Genomic DNA, 17,708 nt, shown 5'->3' on the forward strand with positions numbered 1-17,708 from the left:
TTTGAATAGGTGAGGTTTGAGCTTGTGGGGGTTTGAGTAGGTGGGGTTTGAGTGGGTGAGATTTGAGTATGTGGGGGTTTGAGTAAGTGAGGTTTGAGCATGTGGAGGTGAGGTTTGAGCATGTGGAGGTGAGGTTTGAGCATGTGGGGGTTTGAGTAGGTGAGGTTTGAGCTTGTGGGGGTTCAGGGTTAGGGTTAGGTTAGGGTTAGGGTGGTGTTAGGGTTAGGGTTAGCCTCTGCTGCTCAAAGACAACCCTAACCCTGTGTGCAGTTACACACAGCTGAGCCGATCTAACGTACAGTAAAGAAACGTGTAAAATCAATAGTGTGTGTGTGTGCAGTTACACACAGCTGAGCCGATCTAAAGTAGAGTAATGAAGGTTTGAGCATGTGGGGGGTTGAGTAGGTGAGGTTTGAGCATGTGGGGGTTTGAGTAGGTGAGGTTTGAGTAGGTGGGGTTTGAGTGGGTGGGGTTTGAGCATGTGGGGGTTTGAGTAGGTCTGGTTTGAGTAGGTGAGGTTTGAGCATGTGGGGGTCTGAGTAGTTGAGGTCTGAGCATGTGGGGGTTTGAGTAGGTCTGGTTTGAGTAGGTGAGGTTTGAGCATATGGGGATTTGAGTAGGTGGGGTTTGAGCTTGTGGGGGCTTGAGTAGGTGGGGTTTGAGCATGTGGGGGTTTGAGTAGGTGAGGTTTGAGTAGGTGGGGTTTGAGTGGGTGGGGTTTGAGCATGTGGGGGTTTGAGTAGGTCTGGTTTGAGTAGGTGAGGTTTGAGCATGTGGGGGTCTGAGTAGTTGAGGTCTGAGCATGTGGGGGTTTGAGTAGGTCTGGTTTGAGTAGGTGAGGTTTGAGCATATGGGGATTTGAGTAGGTGGGGTTTGAGCTTGTGGGGGCTTGAGTAGGTGGGGTTTGAGCATGTGGGGGTTTGAGTCGGTCTGGTTTGAGTAGGTGAGGTTTGAGCATGTGGGGGTCTGAGTAGTTGAGGTCTGAGCATGTGGGGGTTTGAGTAGGTCTGGTTTGAGTAGGTGAGGTTTGAGCATATGGGGATTTGAGTAGGTGGGGTTTGAGCTTGTGGGGGCTTGAGTAGGTGGGGTTTGAGCATGTGGGGGTTTGAGTCGGTCTGGTTTGAGTAGGTGAGGTTTGAGCATGTGGGGGTCTGAGTAGTTGAGGTCTGAGCATGTGGGGGTTTGAGTAGGTCTGGTTTGAGTAGGTGAGGTTTGAGCATATGGGGATTTGAGTAGGTGGGGTTTGAGCTTGTGGGGGCTTGAGTAGGTGGGGTTTGAGCATGTGGGGGTTTGAGTAGGTCTAGTTTGAGTAGGGGGGGTTTGAGCATGTGGGGGTTTGAGTAGGTCTGGTTTGAGTAGGTTAGGTTTGAGCATGTGGGGGTTTGAGTAGGTGGGGTTTGAGCATGTGGGGGTTTGAGTAGGTGGGATTTGAGTAGGTGGGGTTTGAGCATGTGGGGGTTTGAGTAGGTCTGGTTTGAGTATGTGAGGTTTGAGCATGTGGGGGTTTGAATAGGTGGGGTTTGAGCTTGTGGGGGCTTGAGTAGGTGGGGTTTGAGCATGTGGGGGTCTGAGTAGGTGAGGTCTGAGCATGTGGGGGTTTGAGTAGGTCTGGTTTGAGTAGGTGAGGTTTGAGTAGGTGAGGTTTGAGCTTGTGGGGGTTTGAGTAGGTGGGGTTTGAGCATGTGGGGGTTTGAGTAGGTGAGGTTTGAGCATGTGGGGGTTTGAGTAGGTGGGATTTGAGTAGGTGGGGTTTGAGCATGTGGGGGTTTGAGTAGGTGAGGTTTGAGCTTGTGGGGGGTTTGAGCATGTGAGGGTTTGAGTAGGTGAGGTTTGAGCATGTGGGGGTTTGAGTAGGTGGGGTTTGAGTTTGTGGGGGTTTGAGTAGGTGAGGGTTTGAGTAGGTGAGGTTTGAGCATGTGGGGGTTTGAGTAGGTGGGGTTTGAGTTTGTGGGGGTTTGAGTAGGTGAGGTTTGAGTATGTGGGGTTTGAATAGGTGAGGTTTGAGCTTGTGGGGGTTTGAGTAGGTGAGGTTTGAGCATGTGAGGTGGTAAATCCTGCTTCGCCTGGCCGACCCGCGGCTCGTGAGCATGCCGAATAATTGTCGTGATTGGGTTAGGGTTAGGGTGATTGGGTTAGGGTGAATGGGTTAGGGTTAGGGTGAATTGGTTAGGGTTAGGGTGAATGGGTTAGGGTTAGGGTGATTGGGTTAGGGTGAATGGGTTAGGGTTAGGGTGATTGGGTTAGGGTGAATGGGTTAGGGTTAGGGTGATTGGGTTAGGGTTAGGGTGATTGGGTTAGGGTTAGGGTGAATGGGTTAGGGTGATTGGGTTAGGGTTAGGGTGAATGGGTTAGGGTGATTGGGTTAGGGTTAGGGTGAATGGGTTAGGGTGATTGGGTTAGGGTTAGGGTGAATGGGTAAGGGTTAGGGTGAATGGGTGTCCCTTATTTTGCCACACTGAAGGTGGCAACCCTAGTTAACTTAGTCAACACACTCAGCATTTGCAGATTTACTGTAAGTATGAGTGATTCATACACATATTTCATTGAATATTCAACTTTTATAATCCGTGTGAAAATAAACAATGCAAATTTTAATTATTATTGATTCATAATTTGACCTAATTGTAGCTCAAATGCAGCGAACACAAGCACTGACGTGATTAAGAGTTCACAAAGCCCATAATTTATTATGTTATTTTTTACTGGAGGTTTCACCAAGACTGTGCAAGCATACTTGGCGATAAAAGAGAATTATTTGTTTATAGATGGCCACTGAAAAATGATATTTTATATATTCCTGTCTCGCTAGTGGCTCTGCTGTAATCTAATGTGTGCGCGACACCGAAACTGCGCAGAGGCGGCGCATTTTAATCCCCTTGATGATCTTTCCTCCTGCGCGGAAGTTGCGCTGCTGAACTGAACTCCCCAAACACGAGAACGGTTCGCTCTGCGGAAATTATTATTCTTTATGAGTGTATTGTAAATTATGCGCTTCCTCCGACATGAAAACGCACAGCACTCTGAGGAGCTGGAAGCAGGCGTGTTGGGGTCTGGCTCCGGGCTCAGAGTTGGGCTGTGGGACGGTGTGTGTGATCGCGCTGTCGTGTGTGTGTAGTGTTATTGCCCATCAGTGTGAGCTCCCGGGGCTCAGTCTGGACGCCACCGCGCTCACCGGCGGACACGGTAAGAGTCACCATGACAACCTTCGCCCGGCTATACAAAATAAAACGATTCCGTGATGCCATTCCTGTTGAACTCATTATTATATGATAGACCGATGTAGCCTCCGGTGATCATCTCATATTAATCACATTAAGTGGCAGGAAGTGCTTTAAACACCTCGAGGCGAGAGTTGTGTGTTTGTCCTCGTCTGTTACTCTGAGCTGTGCTACAGTAGAACATTTACAATATAGTCTTCAGGAAAACTGACCAAAAATGTTGTTTTCCAATAGCGTTAGAATGAGAACGGCCTGCCCCTTGTTTTGTGACTGATAGGCTATTATGGGCTAGAAAGAGACATCAGTCCCTCGCACCTGTGCTGCATTAACCCTAACCCAACTCTAAAACTGTTGTAAGATATTTTGTTTATTATTATTTAAAGCAGCTGCCGTGTTTAGTGTGCACAGGTGCGCTCACGGATGTCGTGATTACCGTAAATACTGTAAAAGGCTTTCCCGTGATCACTGAACCCTAACCCGTGATCACAAAACCTTAACCCGTGATCACAGAACCCTAACCCATGATCACAAAACCTTAACCCGTGATCACAAAACCTTAACCCGTGATCACAAAACCTTAACCTGTGATCACAGAACCCTAACCCATGATCACAAAACCTTAACCCGTGATCACAAAACCTTAACCTGTGATCACAGAACCCTAACCCGTGATCACAAAACCTTAACCCGTGATCACAGAACCCTAACCCGTGATCACAGAACCCTAACCCATGATCACAGAACCCAGAACCCTGACCCGTGATCACAGAACCCTAACACGTGATCACAAAACCCTAACCCGTGATCACAGAACCCTAACACGTGATCACAAAACCCAGAACCCTAACCCGTGATCACAGAACCCTAACCCGTGATCACAAAACCCTAACCCGTGATCACAGAACCCTAACCCATGATCACAGAACCCTAACCCGTGATCACAGAACCCTAACCCGTGATCACAGAACCCAGAACCCTAACCCGTGATCACAGAACCCTAACCCGTGATCACAGAACCCAGAACCCTAACCCGTGATCACAGAACCCTAACCCGTGATCACAAAACCCTAACCCGTGATCACAGAACCCTAACCCGTGATCACAAAACCCAGAACCCTAACCCGTGATCACAGAACCCTAACCCGTGATCACAAAACCCTAACCCGTGATCACAGAACCCTAACCCGTGATCACAAAACCCAGAACCCTAACCCGTGATCACAAAACCCTAACCCGTGATCACAGAACCCAGAACCCTAACCCGTGATCACAGAACCCTAACCCGTGATCACAAAACCCTAACCCGTGATCACAGAACCCTAACCCGTGATCACAAAACCCAGAACCCTAACCCGTGATCACAGAACCCTAACCCGTGATCACAAAACCCTAACCCGTGATCACAGAACCCTAACCCGTGATCACAAAACCCAGAACCCTAACCCGTGATCACAGAACCCTAACCCGTGATCACAAAACCCTAACCCGTGATCACAGAACCCTAACCCGTGATCACAAAACCCAGAACCCTAACCCGTGATCACAAAACCCTAACCCGTGATCACAGAACCCAGAACCCTAACCCGTGATCACAGAACCCTAACCTGTGATCACAAAACCCAGAACCCTAACCCGTGATCACAGAACCCTAACCCGTGATCACAAAACCCTAACCCGTGATCACAGAACCCTAACCCGTGATCACAGAACCCTAACCCGTGATCACAAAACCCTAACCCATGATCACAGAACCCTAACCCGTGATCACAGAACCCTAACCCGTGATCACAGAACCCTAACCCGTGATCACAGAACCCAGAACCCTAACCCGTGATCACAGAACCCTAACCCGTGATCACAAAACCCAGAACCCTAACCCGTGATCACAGAACCCTAACCCGTGATCACAAAACCCTAACCCGTGATCACAGAACCCTAACCCGTGATCACAAAACCCTAACCCGTGATCACAGAACCCAGAACCCGTGATCACAGAACCCTAACCCATGATCACAGAACCCAGAACCCTAACCCGTGATCACAGAACCCTAACCCGTGATCACAGAACCCAGAACCCTAACCCGTGATCACAGAACCCAGAACCCGTGATCACAGAACCCTAACCCGTGATCACAGAACACGTGATTACAACTTTACACTTGTTTGTTCCGTGCGTTTGGAGTTAATAACACGTTTGGAGTTAATAACACGTTTGGAGTTAATAACACGTTTGGAGTTAATAACAAGAGGACATGAGCCGCGTCACGTGTTATTTACGGTAATGACGACATGGCCTGAACGCAACACTTAACCCTGTTCATTTCCCACGGTGGGATATATTTGTTTAATAACGTTAACCCGTTAAACGCAGAGGTTATTCGACGGTTCGGCAGTTATTAATGCCATTGCTGGAGCATTATTTACAATAATGAATGAATGAATGAATGCCTTTTATTGTCACTATACACATATACAATGAGATTAGAAGCCACTCCTTTTTCCAGTGTCAACATGTACGTAAAGAATAAGATAAGATAAGATAAGTAGTGCCCAGGAGGGGGGGGGGGGGTGCACAGTTCTGAGACACTATTTACCTATACTATGAAGTCAGTGCATATGTAAATTTAGAATGGTTATGACTTTTGGGAAAAAACTGTTCTTGAATCTATTTGTCCCTAATCACGTCTAACTGAAGAATTATTGGTGAAAAACAACATCATCAGTGATTCTGCACAGACATCTCACGACAGAAGAACTCTTTGTTTAACGTCCGCCAATTCCCATGATGCACTGCAAATAGGAATCTGGAGCTCTAGCCCTGTTCAGACTCTAGTGTTCCTTAACACTGATTGGCTGCTCAGCTTAAGGTTGTGGGCGGAGCCTTACACACTGTGTTTATGTCCATCGACTGCATTGGGTATGTTTGTGTATTGTTGTGTGTCCTCTCTTCAGTCTACAGACTCTTCACGTACGTCCTGTACCACGAGAATGTGACGGATTTCGTCCTGAATGCGGCCCTGATGGCGTTTCCCTGCGGAGGGATGGAGCGAGGGATCGGGACGGTCCGGTTCCTGCACCGCTCACTCCTGCTGTCGTTCATCAGCGGACTCGCACATGTGCTGCTGCAGTCGCTGCTGTTCTCCCCGTCCAATAGGAGCGCAGCACATGGGTTCGTCCCATTGGCTCTCTCCGTCCTGGGAATGATCACCATCAGCTCTGCCATGCAGAGGGCGTATATAATGGGCATCAGTGTGCCCACCGCATCTCTGCCCTGGATCATCCTGCTCATCATAACTCTGGTCTTCCCTCACACCGCCTTCATGTGTAACGTCCTGGCCATCCTCACCGGGGTGTTGCGTATCCTTGACCCTGAGCGCTTCTACTCAAGCTGACTGATCCTGTGATGTAGTCCAAGCAGTGTAGAGTTGTCTATTCCTTATCTTAGTACTTTCAGATGGGAAGGGATGGTTTTCGCTGTTGGAGATGTCAGAATCTAGAGCGTCCGTCTTGGAGAAGAAGTTCCCTCTCCGCTGGCTGAAGCAGATTCCCGGTGTCCAGTTCATCCCCGCATCGGCCGAAGAACGCCAGAAGCCACTGGACTTCACGTGAGTCATCAATAACACTTCAGTATCATAATCAACAAACATCCAATCAACCCACACACAGGACATGGGTCTAACACGCTAGCCTCACACACAGGACATGGGTCTTACACGCTAGCCTTACACAAAGGACATGGGTCTAACACGCTAACCTCACACACAGGACATGGGTCTTACACGCTAACCTCACACACAGGACATGGGTCTAACACGCTAGCCTCACACACAGGACATGGGTCTTACACGCTAGCCTCACACACAGGACATGGGTCTTACACGCTAACCTCACACACAGGACATGGGTCTTACACGCTAGCCTCACACACAGGACATGGGTCTTACACGCTAACCTCACACACAGGACATGGGTCTAACACGCTAGCCTCACACACAGGACATGGGTCTTACACGCTAACCTCACACACAGGACATGGGTCTTACACGCTAACCTCACACACAGGACATGGGTCTTACACGCTAACCTCACACACAGGACATGGGTCTAACACGCTAGCCTCACACACAGGACATGGGTCTTACACGCTAGCCTCACACACAGGACATGGGTCTTACACGCTAGCCTCACACACAGGACATGGGTCTTACACGCTAGCCTCACACAAGGGACATGTGTCTTACACGCTAGCCTCACACACAGGACATGGGTCTAACACGCTAACCTCACACACAGGACATGGGTCTTACACGCTAGCCTCACACACAGGACATGGGTCTAACACGCTAGCCTCACACACAGGACATGTGTCTAACACGCTAGCCTCACACACAGGACATGGGTCTTACACGCTAGCCTTACACAAAGGACATGGGTCTAACACGCTAACCTCACACACAGGACATGGGTCTTACACGCTAACCTCACACACAGGACATGGGTCTAACACGCTAGCCTCACACACAGGACATGGGTCTTACACGCTAGCCTCACACACAGGACATGGGTCTTACACGCTAGCCTCACACACAGGACATGGGTCTTACACGCTAGCCTCACACAAGGGACATGTGTCTTACACGCTAGCCTCACACACAGGACATGGGTCTAACACGCTAACCTCACACACAGGACATGGGTCTTACACGCTAGCCTCACACACAGGACATGAGTCTTACACGCTAGCCTCACACACAGGACATGTGTCTTACACGCTAGCCTAACACACAGGACATGGGTCTAACATGCTAACCTCACACACATGACATGGGTCTTACACGCTAGCCTCACACACATGACATGGGTCTTACACGCTGGCCTTACACACAGGACATGGGTCTTACACGCTAGCCTCACACACAGGACATGGGTCTTACACGCTAGCCTCACACACAGGACATGGGTCTAACACGCTAGCCTCACACACAGAACATGGGTCTTACACGCTAGCCTCACACACAGGACATGGGTCTTACACGCTAGCCTCACACACAGGACATGGGTCTAACACGCTAGCCTCACACACAGAACATGGGTCTTACACGCTAGCCTTACACACAGGACATGGGTCTAACGCTAGCCTTACACACAGGACATGGGTCTTACACGCTAGCCTCACACACAGGACATGGGTCTTACACGCTAGCCTTACACACAGGACATGGGTCTAACACGCTAGCCTTACACACAGGACATGGGTCTAACACGCTAGCCTTAAACACAGGACATGGGTCTAACACGCTAGCCTCACACACAGGACATGGGTCTTACACGCTAGCCTTACACACAGAACATGGGTCTAACACGCTAGCCTCACACACAGAACATGGGTCTTACACGCTAGCCTCAAACACAGGACATGGGTCTAACACGCTAGCCTCACACACATGACATGGGTCTTACACGCTAGCCTTACACAAAGGACATGTGTCTTACACGCTAGCCTCACACACAGAACATGGGTCTAACACGCTAGCCTCACACACAGAACATGGGTCTTACACGCTAGCCTTACACACAGGACATGGGTCTAACACGCTAGCCTTACACACAGGACATGGGTCTTACACGCTAGCCTTACACACAGGACATGGGTCTTACACGCTAGCCTCACACACAGGACATGGGTCTTACACGCTAGCCTTACACAAAGGACATGGGTCTAACACGCTAGCCTCACACACAGGACATGGGTCTTACACGCTAGCCTTACACACAGGACATGGGTCTTACACGCTAGCCTTAAACACAGGACATGGGTCTAACACGCTAGCCTCACACACAGGACATGGGTCTTACACGCTAGCCTTACACACAGGACATGGGTCTTACACGCTAGCCTCACACACAGGACATGGGTCTTACACGCTAGCCTCACACACAGGACATGGGTCTTACACGCTAGCCTTACACACAGGACATGGGTCTCACACGCCAGCCTCACACACAGGACATGGGTCTAACACGCTAGCCTTACACACAGGACATGGGTCTTACACGCTAGCCTCACACACAGGACATGGGTCTTACACGCTAGCCTCACACACAGGACATGGGTCTTACACGCTAGCCTTACACAAAGGACATGGGTCTAACACGCTAGCCTCACACACAGGACATGGGTCTTACACGCTAGCCTTACACACATGACATGGGTCTACACGCTAGCCTTAAACACAGGACATGGGTCTAACACGCTAGCCTCACACACAGGACATGGGTCTTACACGCTAGCCTTACACAAAGGACATGGGTCTAACACGCTAGCCTCACACACAGGACATGGGTCTTACACGCTAGCCTTACACACATGACATGGGTCTACATGCTAGCCTTAAACACAGGACATGGGTCTAACACGCTAGCCTCACACACAGGACATGGGTCTTACACGCTAGCCTCACACACAGGACATGGGTCTTACACGCTAGCCTTACACACAGGACATGGGTCTAACACGCTAGCCTCACACACAGGACATGGGTCTAACACGCTAGCCTCACACACAGAACATGGGTCTTACACGCTAGCCTCACACACAGAACATGGGTCTAACACGCTAGCCTCACACACAGAACATGGGTCTAACACGCTAGCCTCACACACAGAACATGGGTCTTACACGCTAGCCTCACACACAGGACATGGGTCTAACACGCTAGCCTCACACACGACATGGGTCTTACACGCTAGCGTCACACACAGGACATGTGTCTTACACGCTAGCCTCACACACAGGACATGGGTCTAACACGCTAACCTCACACACATGACATGGGTCTTACACGCTAGCCTCACACACATGACATGGGTCTTACACGCTAGCCTCACACACATGACATGGGTCTTACACGCTAGCCTCACACACAGGACATGGGTCTAACACGCTAGCCTTACACACAGGACATGGGTCTTACACGCTAGCCTCACACACAGGACATGGGTCTTACACGCTAGCCTTACACACAGGACATGGGTCTAACACGCTAGCCTCACACACAGGACATGGGTCTAACACGCTAGCCTCACACACAGAACATGGGTCTAACACGCTAGCCTCACACACAGAACATGGGTCTTACACGCTAGCCTCACACACAGGACATGGGTCTAACACGCTAGCCTCACACACGACATGGGTCTTACACGCTAGCGTCACACACAGGACATGTGTCTTACACGCTAGCCTCACACACAGGACATGGGTCTAACACGCTAACCTCACACACATGACATGGGTCTTACACGCTAGCCTCACACACATGACATGGGTCTTACACGCTAGCCTCACACACATGACATGGGTCTTACACGCTAGCCTCACACACAGGACATGGGTCTAACACGCTAGCCTTACACACAGGACATGGGTCTTACACGCTAGCCTCACACACAGGACATGGGTCTTACACGCTAGCCTCACACACAGGACATGGGTCTTACACGCTAGCCTCACACACAGGACATGGGTCTAACACGCTAGCCTTACACACACGACATGGGTCTTACACGCTAGCCTTACACAAAGGACATGGGTCTTACACGCTAGCCTCACACACAGGACATGGGTCTTACACGCTAGCCTCACACACAGGACATGGGTCTTACACGCTAGCCTCACACACAGGACATGGGTCTAACACGCTAGCCTTACACACACGACATGGGTCTTACACGCTAGCCTTACACAAAGGACATGGGTCTTACACGCTAGCCTCACACACAGGACATGGGTCTAACACGCTAGCCTTACACACACGACATGGGTCTTACACGCTAGCCTTACACAAAGGACATGGGTCTAAAACGCTAGCCTCACACACGACATGGGTCTTACACGCTAGCCTCACACAAGGGACATGGGTCTAAAACGCTAGCCTCACACACGACATGGGTCTTACACGCTAGCCTCACACAAGGGACATGGGTCTAACACGCTAACCTCACACACAGGACATGGGTCTAACACGCTAGTCCTAAGCCTTGAATTCAGTCTGAGCAAATTTCATTAAAAATTCTTAAATATCTTCAAAGCCATGATGTGAATGAAAGAAAGCCTTGGATTATTTTTCTAAAAATATAGGATAACGAAAGTCTTAATTATCATTTTAAATTTGGGAATGGGAAAAACCGAATCAATATGTTGTCGATGGTTGTAAGCGGGCATGTTTAATCTTTCGGCATGTGAAGCCGTGTATTTCGGGCTTGTTTAAAATGAAAAATTCTATATTATGCGTAAAATTGTTATCTTTTTAGTTATGTCTGTTGAATGTGCCACAGGGCGTTCATGTAAAGCTGCACTATGTAAGATTTTCTCAGTGAAATATCCAAACACCACTAGGCCAGTGTTATATATTACTTACAATATCCCAAATGTTTCCAACTATGTGTAAATGGTGAGATGCTCTTTTACTGGAGGAACCAGGACGTGTGAGGGCGTGGCCTGTCGATGACATCATATCCGCGTTAGTTTGCGGTTTTATTCTGCAGAAACGCTTTCCTCTCACTGCAGTGTGAACAAGTGTCATAGCAGAGTAACGCCATCCCATCATCCACACACTCAGATGTGTGTGATATGATCAACAGAGCTGCGTTACACACACTCATGAGCGGAGGAGTGGAAGTGGAGACTGGGGCATAATAAAAGTCCCGCTGCTCGCGAGGCGTGTGTTGCGTTCATCTCATTAACAATGGCTCCAGCGGTTCCTCAGCTCCACAACACTCGTCCTGCTCTGCTTCAGACTACAGGAACGCTAATAATCACATCAACATGAGTTCTGCCCGAGTCCTGTCCCGATTCTGAGCTGAAGACCACATGACCCAAGAGTCTGCGCTCAAACGGGACGTGGACGGAAAACTTACATAGTGCAACTTTAAGTAAAATATGTTTAAAAAAAAAAGTAATTTAAGTAAAAGTTAATTATTTTGAGACTGTATGAGTTTAATAAAAGGGTTATTGTGAAACTGCAGATTCCTGGTGTGTGAGTAACTGCTCATTTATAATGTGTGTGATTCCAGAGATGCTCCACCAGGGTCATACCCAGTCCAGGCCTACATCCCAGTAAACGCCGCCAATGGTCAGGCAGGACGTCTGAGCAACACATTCGATGGTTGGCCCGTCTCATTGTACCCTCAACAGCCGTTCACATGGCCTTCACCTCACACTGGAGTCGGCACGGGTCACGGACACGGACACGGTCATGATCACGGACACGATCACGGACACGGACATGATCACGGACACGAACATGATCACGGACACGGACATGATCACGGACATGATCACGGACACGGGCCTGGGCATCCCCATGGGCACAGTCATGATCACGGACACGGACATGATCACGGACACGAACATGATCACGGACACGATCACGGACACGGTCATGATCACGGACACGGACACGATCACGGACACGGACATGATCACGGACACGATCACGGACACGGACATGATCACGGACACGATCACGGACACGGGCCTGGGCATCCCCAAGGGCACAGTCATGATCACGGACACGGGCCTGGGCATCCCCAAGGGCACAGTCATGATCACGGACACGGGCCTGGGCATCCCCATGGGCACAGTGCCAGCCCGTGGATGCCCGTGTCCCCGTACGCTCAGCCTCTTTGCCACCTGATAGGGCAGCGGTTCCCTGAACTGCCTCAGCCAGGAGTGCCGCCCACTCCTCCGGGCTCACAGTCAGAGTCTGGAGAGCCTGGCCTTCCCATAATTCCTCCTGGAGCTTCGGTGTCACCCTCATCCTAGGGTTTTGATGCCTTGTTTTGTTCTTCCGTGGAGATCTCGTGTCTTTCTGATGGCTCCAGATGTGCATCTTTAACATCTGGGTGAAATCTAACCTGTTTTTATTTATTATACAGTTGCCGTTTTGATACTGAACATTTATATCTTTTTGCCTCTTAAAGAATGAAAAGTAAAACCTTGATTATTGATTTTGATATATAATGTATTTGTTTTGCATAAATTCTGTGCCTTTTTTATATTAGTGATTTTATTTTTTATGCTTGTCCAGACGAATAAACGAAGACCAGCCAGTGTGTGTGTGTGCGCATATGATTTAATTTCAGTTCAGTCACGTTGAGTTGCATAAAACATGTGATATGACAATAACAAGCAAGTGTGATTAAGTTTTAAAATTAAACAAGAAAAAACTGCACCATCCCATAATGCTGGAGCTGTGGCTCTCAGGGGCTGAACCGAGGACTGGAGTCCGGCATCATGAGCAGGAATCAGAGGGAAATGCACACAAAGAAAAACATAAATGAGAGAAGATTTCCTTTCATAAATGCATTTGTTAGGAAAATATATATTCCAGACATCATTAAACCCTCGGCCGATGATGGAGGTCATGTGGTTGCATAATTACTCGCTCATTACTCACTCTAACGTTGAGTAGCATAAAAGAGTTAAGATGAGCGGCAGAACGAGAGATAATAATGAATAAACGTCACAATGTCAAAAAAACACGATTGACCTAAAATGATGTCACAACAACCAAATCTAAAGTTTTACAGTACGTCACACACACACACACATAAAACAGAACTCATGCTTTATAAGGCCTCGCTCGAAGAAGAAGAAGAAGAAGCGGGGGAATATTTTGCATCCTTGACCTACATGTGCTACACATCCTCAACACCGCAGACGTTCAGTCGAACCCTTTCCTGTCAGTCTCTTCCTCTCGCCCTCAGCTCATCAGAGGGTCAGCCTCTGGAGGAACAGCTGGTCTGAGGTCAAGCGTTGGGTTATCAGTGAGCTTAGCTCCAAACGTCCTGAGAGTAGCGGCCCTTGGTCATCAGCTTCTTGAAGAAGTCCACAGCCTGAGTGTGTGTCAGGCCGCCCATCTCCTCTGCCATCCCATAGAAGGCTGTGTGAACATCTCGAGCCATGTGACGAGCATCTCTGCCAGGACACAACACATTAAACACATCATTTCCCACTGAACACCAGCACAATCATCATTATATGGAAGCGCTACAGTTGCTTCCAGCTGTTTATTGTTCCGTCATCATGTTGTTGATCATGCAGAAGGTCTGGCTCTTACCCGCAGACGTAGATGTGGGCATTGCTGGAGTGGATGAGCTTCCACAGCTGCTCCTGGTTCTGCTTCAGAAGATGTTGCACATAGATCTGCAAACACACAGTCACAGGATCACGGCTCCGCTCTATCACTGATCTACGGTCAGCTGACCCGTCATATTTCAGTGGCTGTGTGCAGATTCTGATGATATCCCATCTGTCATTTTCCAACAATGTGACTGTCCGCCATATTGAAACAAATTAAAAGGTTTTGTTCACTACACCTACACATTTTGAGATGATCTCCGAGAGAGAAACGACTGAAGGGATTTTTGATTTTCACGATCGTTCTCGAGAAATTTCTCTCCAAAGTTGACCTTGCATGTGTTTGTTTTATGCTAGTTAGTTTAGCATGCTAACCAGTTGCCAAACTTTGTAATGTGGCTCTCCAGCTATCAGGTTAGCCATGAGCTATATTAGCATTAAGCTAACGTGCTCCTCATGTAAAATATGAAGTAATGCTTTAGTGTGCTCATTCTCACACTGAAGGCTCTCAGTAATAGCACACGGGGTCCAGATCCGCTGTGGCAGAAGCTGCTTCTGTTCCAGACATTCGGTCTCCTGACACTGATCTGAAGTTGAGCTATGGGACTTCAGCATCTGTGTGAACATCGAGATGAGCGACGGCCACCTGACCCAGAGACTGTGGGTTCGACTTTATACCATTGTGTGTTATGTTGTGTCATTTAAAGTCCATTATGATGTAGGTTAGCGTTGTGCTAATCTTTCTTCCTCTGGGATTATAATGTGTGTTTTGTTCATTCCCATCTGAACCGTTCTGCCACATCTCATCCGCTCTGGTCATGAAAGTGTCCCTTTAACACATTCTCCTCCTTTCTCTGCACTATGGGCTTGGCCCTGACTATCGCTGCGTGCACACACACACACACACCTATATATATATATATTTGTTTTATTTAAGGGATTTGTGGTGGCCATAACATGGCAATAACTCATAGTTGTTTGCAGGATTTGATGACCGCACACCCACATGTGACTCACCTTGTGCTCCTGGTCTCTGGAAAAAGCGACGTGAAGTTGTGTCAGCACACCCTTCCTCTCAAAACCCTCCAGTTCCTGCTGATACAGGAAGTCCTCGTTCCTATGACGACAGCCAAAGTAAAGTATGGTCTCCCCAACCTCCTTCCCTGCAACGAAGAGCAAACCCTGAGAGAGAAACCTTCGCTTTATGATGGAGAACCGGCTTCTGAAAGGGTCTTCGTCACCTAGAGATGTAATTATACAAACAAAACGGATCTCAAACGTCTAACAGAACCCAAATTGTTTAATTTTTACTTATTATTTTTTAATGAACAAAATGTCAATCATCATCTCTATAATAGAAACATTAGAATCTTCATGTGTATAAGGAGCGGTCAGTGTAGAAACGGAGTGACCGGGTCAAGCAATGCTTCTGCATATGATCAGCATCTTCATTTGATTGGCTCATCAACTAATGTTAACTCGGCTGATTTAATGTAGAAGAGCTGGATGTACTAATGAAATAATGTCCACTGAGTAGCTGTATTGATCAGGGCTGCCCGAGGAAAGAGTTGTCTAGTGGACATCAGTATCAGGCTGACTGTGTTTAGGACACACTGCTGCAACAGTGATGATCAGAAATAGCCCCGTTTCCACCGAAATTACCCAGAACTATTTGTACCAGGAACTTTTTTCCTCCAGACCTGCTACTGTCTGCATTTCCACTGCGGTCTAAAGTTCTGTGAAGATTAGGCAAATTAGTCTGGTGATGTAGGACTGCTCCTCCCAGTCACAGACAGACAGGAATCACTTTTGTGCGACACTGCAATAACAAGTGAAGGAGATGCAAGCAGCGCTGCTTTTGCACTGGTTTACTAAAGAGGTCATTAACAAAATGGTGGAAAAGAGACGGGCACAGATACTAAAGAGACGGCACAGAGATACTAAGGAGACGGCACAGAGACTAAAGAGACGGGCACAGAGACTAAAGAGACGGCACAGAGACTAAAGAGACGGCACAGAGATACTAAGGAGACGGCACAGAGACTAAAGAGACGGGCACAGAGACTAAAGAGACGGGCACAGATACTAAAGAGACGGGCACAGATACTAAAGAGACGGGCACAGATACTAAAGAGACGGGCACAGAGACTAAAGAGACGAGCACAGAGACTAAAGAGACGAGCACAGAGACTAAAGAGACGAGCACAGAGACTAAAGAGACGAGCACAGAGACTAAAGAGACGGGCACAAAGACTAAAGAGACGGGCACAGAGACTAAAGAGACGGGCACAGATACTAAAGAGACGGGCACAGATACTAAAGAGACGGGCACAGAGACTAAAGAGACGGGCACAGAGACTAAAGAGACGAGCACAGAGACTAAAGAGACGAGCACAGAGACTAAAGAGACGAGCACAGAGACTAAAGAGACGGGCACAGAGACTAAAGAGACGGCACAGATACTAAAGAGACGGGCTAGAGACTAAAGAGACGGGCACAGAGACTAAAGAGACGGGCACAGAGACTAAAGAGACGAGCACAGAGACTAAAGAGACGAGCACAGAGACTAAAGAGACGAGCACAGAGACTAAAGAGACGAGCACAGAGACTAAAGAGACGGGCACAGAGACTAAAGAGACGGGCACAGAGACTAAAGAGACGAGCACAGAGACTAAAGAGACGAGCACAGAGACTAAAGAGACGAGCACAGAGACTAAAGAGACGAGCACAGAGACTAAAGAGACGGGCACAGAGACTAAAGAGACGGCACAGATACTAAAGAGACGGGCTAGAGACTAAAGAGACGGGCACAGAGACTAAAGAGACGAGCACAGAGACTAAAGAGACGAGCACAGAGACTAAAGAGACGAGCACAGATACTAAAGAGACGGGCACAGATACTAAAGAGACGAGCACAGAGACTAAAGAGACGGGCACAGATACTAAAGAGACGGGCACAGATACTAAAGAGACGAGCACAGATACTAAAGAGACGAGCACAGATACTAAAGAGACGGGCACAGAGACTAAAGAGACGGGCACAGATACTAAAGAGACGAGCACAGATACTAAAGAGACGAGCACAGATACTAAAGAGACGGGCACAGATACTAAAGAGACGGGCACAGATACTAAAGAGACGAGCACAGAGACTAAAGAGATGAGCACAGATACTAAAGAGACGAGCACAGAGACTAAAGAGAGGAGCACAGAGACTAAAGAGACGAGCACAGATACTAAAGAGACGAGCACAGATACTAAAGAGACGAGCACAGAGACTAAAGAGACGGGCATAGAGACTAAAGAGACGGGCACAGATACTAAAGAGACGAGCACAGAGACTAAAG

General features: G+C 48.4%; 2 protein-coding genes across 6 annotated transcripts in view; one reads left to right on the plus strand and one right to left on the minus strand.

Moving 5' to 3' along the window:
* The first annotated feature begins 2,898 nt into the window (after positions 1-2,898).
* rhbdd2 (rhomboid domain containing 2) lies at positions 2,899-13,334 on the plus strand. The gene is made up of 4 exons (XM_079804685.1): positions 2,899-3,183; positions 6,171-6,575; positions 6,673-6,823; positions 12,294-13,334. Exons 1-4 carry the CDS (start codon positions 3,003-3,005, stop codon positions 13,042-13,044), a joined length of 1,488 nt encoding a protein of 495 aa, XP_079660811.1. The 5' UTR covers positions 2,899-3,002; the 3' UTR covers positions 13,045-13,334.
* The window catches only part of pora (P450 (cytochrome) oxidoreductase a), a 53,967-nt gene continuing 49,592 nt past the window's right edge, over positions 13,334-17,708 (minus strand). For 4 of the 5 annotated variants that reach the window (XM_079804681.1, XM_079804683.1, XM_079804682.1 and 1 more), the window contains 3 exons: positions 15,379-15,524; positions 14,342-14,427; positions 13,334-14,199 (listed from right to left, as the gene is read on the minus strand). In XM_079804681.1, coding sequence (XP_079660807.1) covers positions 14,055-14,199; positions 14,342-14,427; positions 15,379-15,524 — 377 coding nt within the window. In that variant the 3' untranslated portion in view covers positions 13,334-14,054. The remainder of the gene's footprint in view (positions 14,200-14,341; positions 14,428-15,378; positions 15,525-17,708) is intronic. The other variant, XR_013815577.1, reaches the window with a different exon arrangement.

Source organism: Gobio gobio, assembly GCF_949357685.1.
Source record: "Gobio gobio genome assembly, chromosome: 22".
NCBI classification, from domain to species: Eukaryota; Metazoa; Chordata; class Actinopteri; order Cypriniformes; family Gobionidae; genus Gobio; species Gobio gobio.

Excerpts from the sequence above, each read along its gene's own strand:
- rhbdd2 (XM_079804685.1), top strand. The coding sequence starts at position 3,003 with ATGAAAACGCACAGCACTCTGAGGAGCTGGAAGCAGGCGTGTTGGGGT. Across the intron at positions 6,576-6,672 it reads CATCCTCACCGGGGTGTTGC|ATGGGAAGGGATGGTTTTCG; the intron begins GTATCCTTGACC and ends TAGTACTTTCAG. Across the intron at positions 6,824-12,293 it reads CAGAAGCCACTGGACTTCAC|AGATGCTCCACCAGGGTCAT; the intron begins GTGAGTCATCAA and ends GTGTGATTCCAG.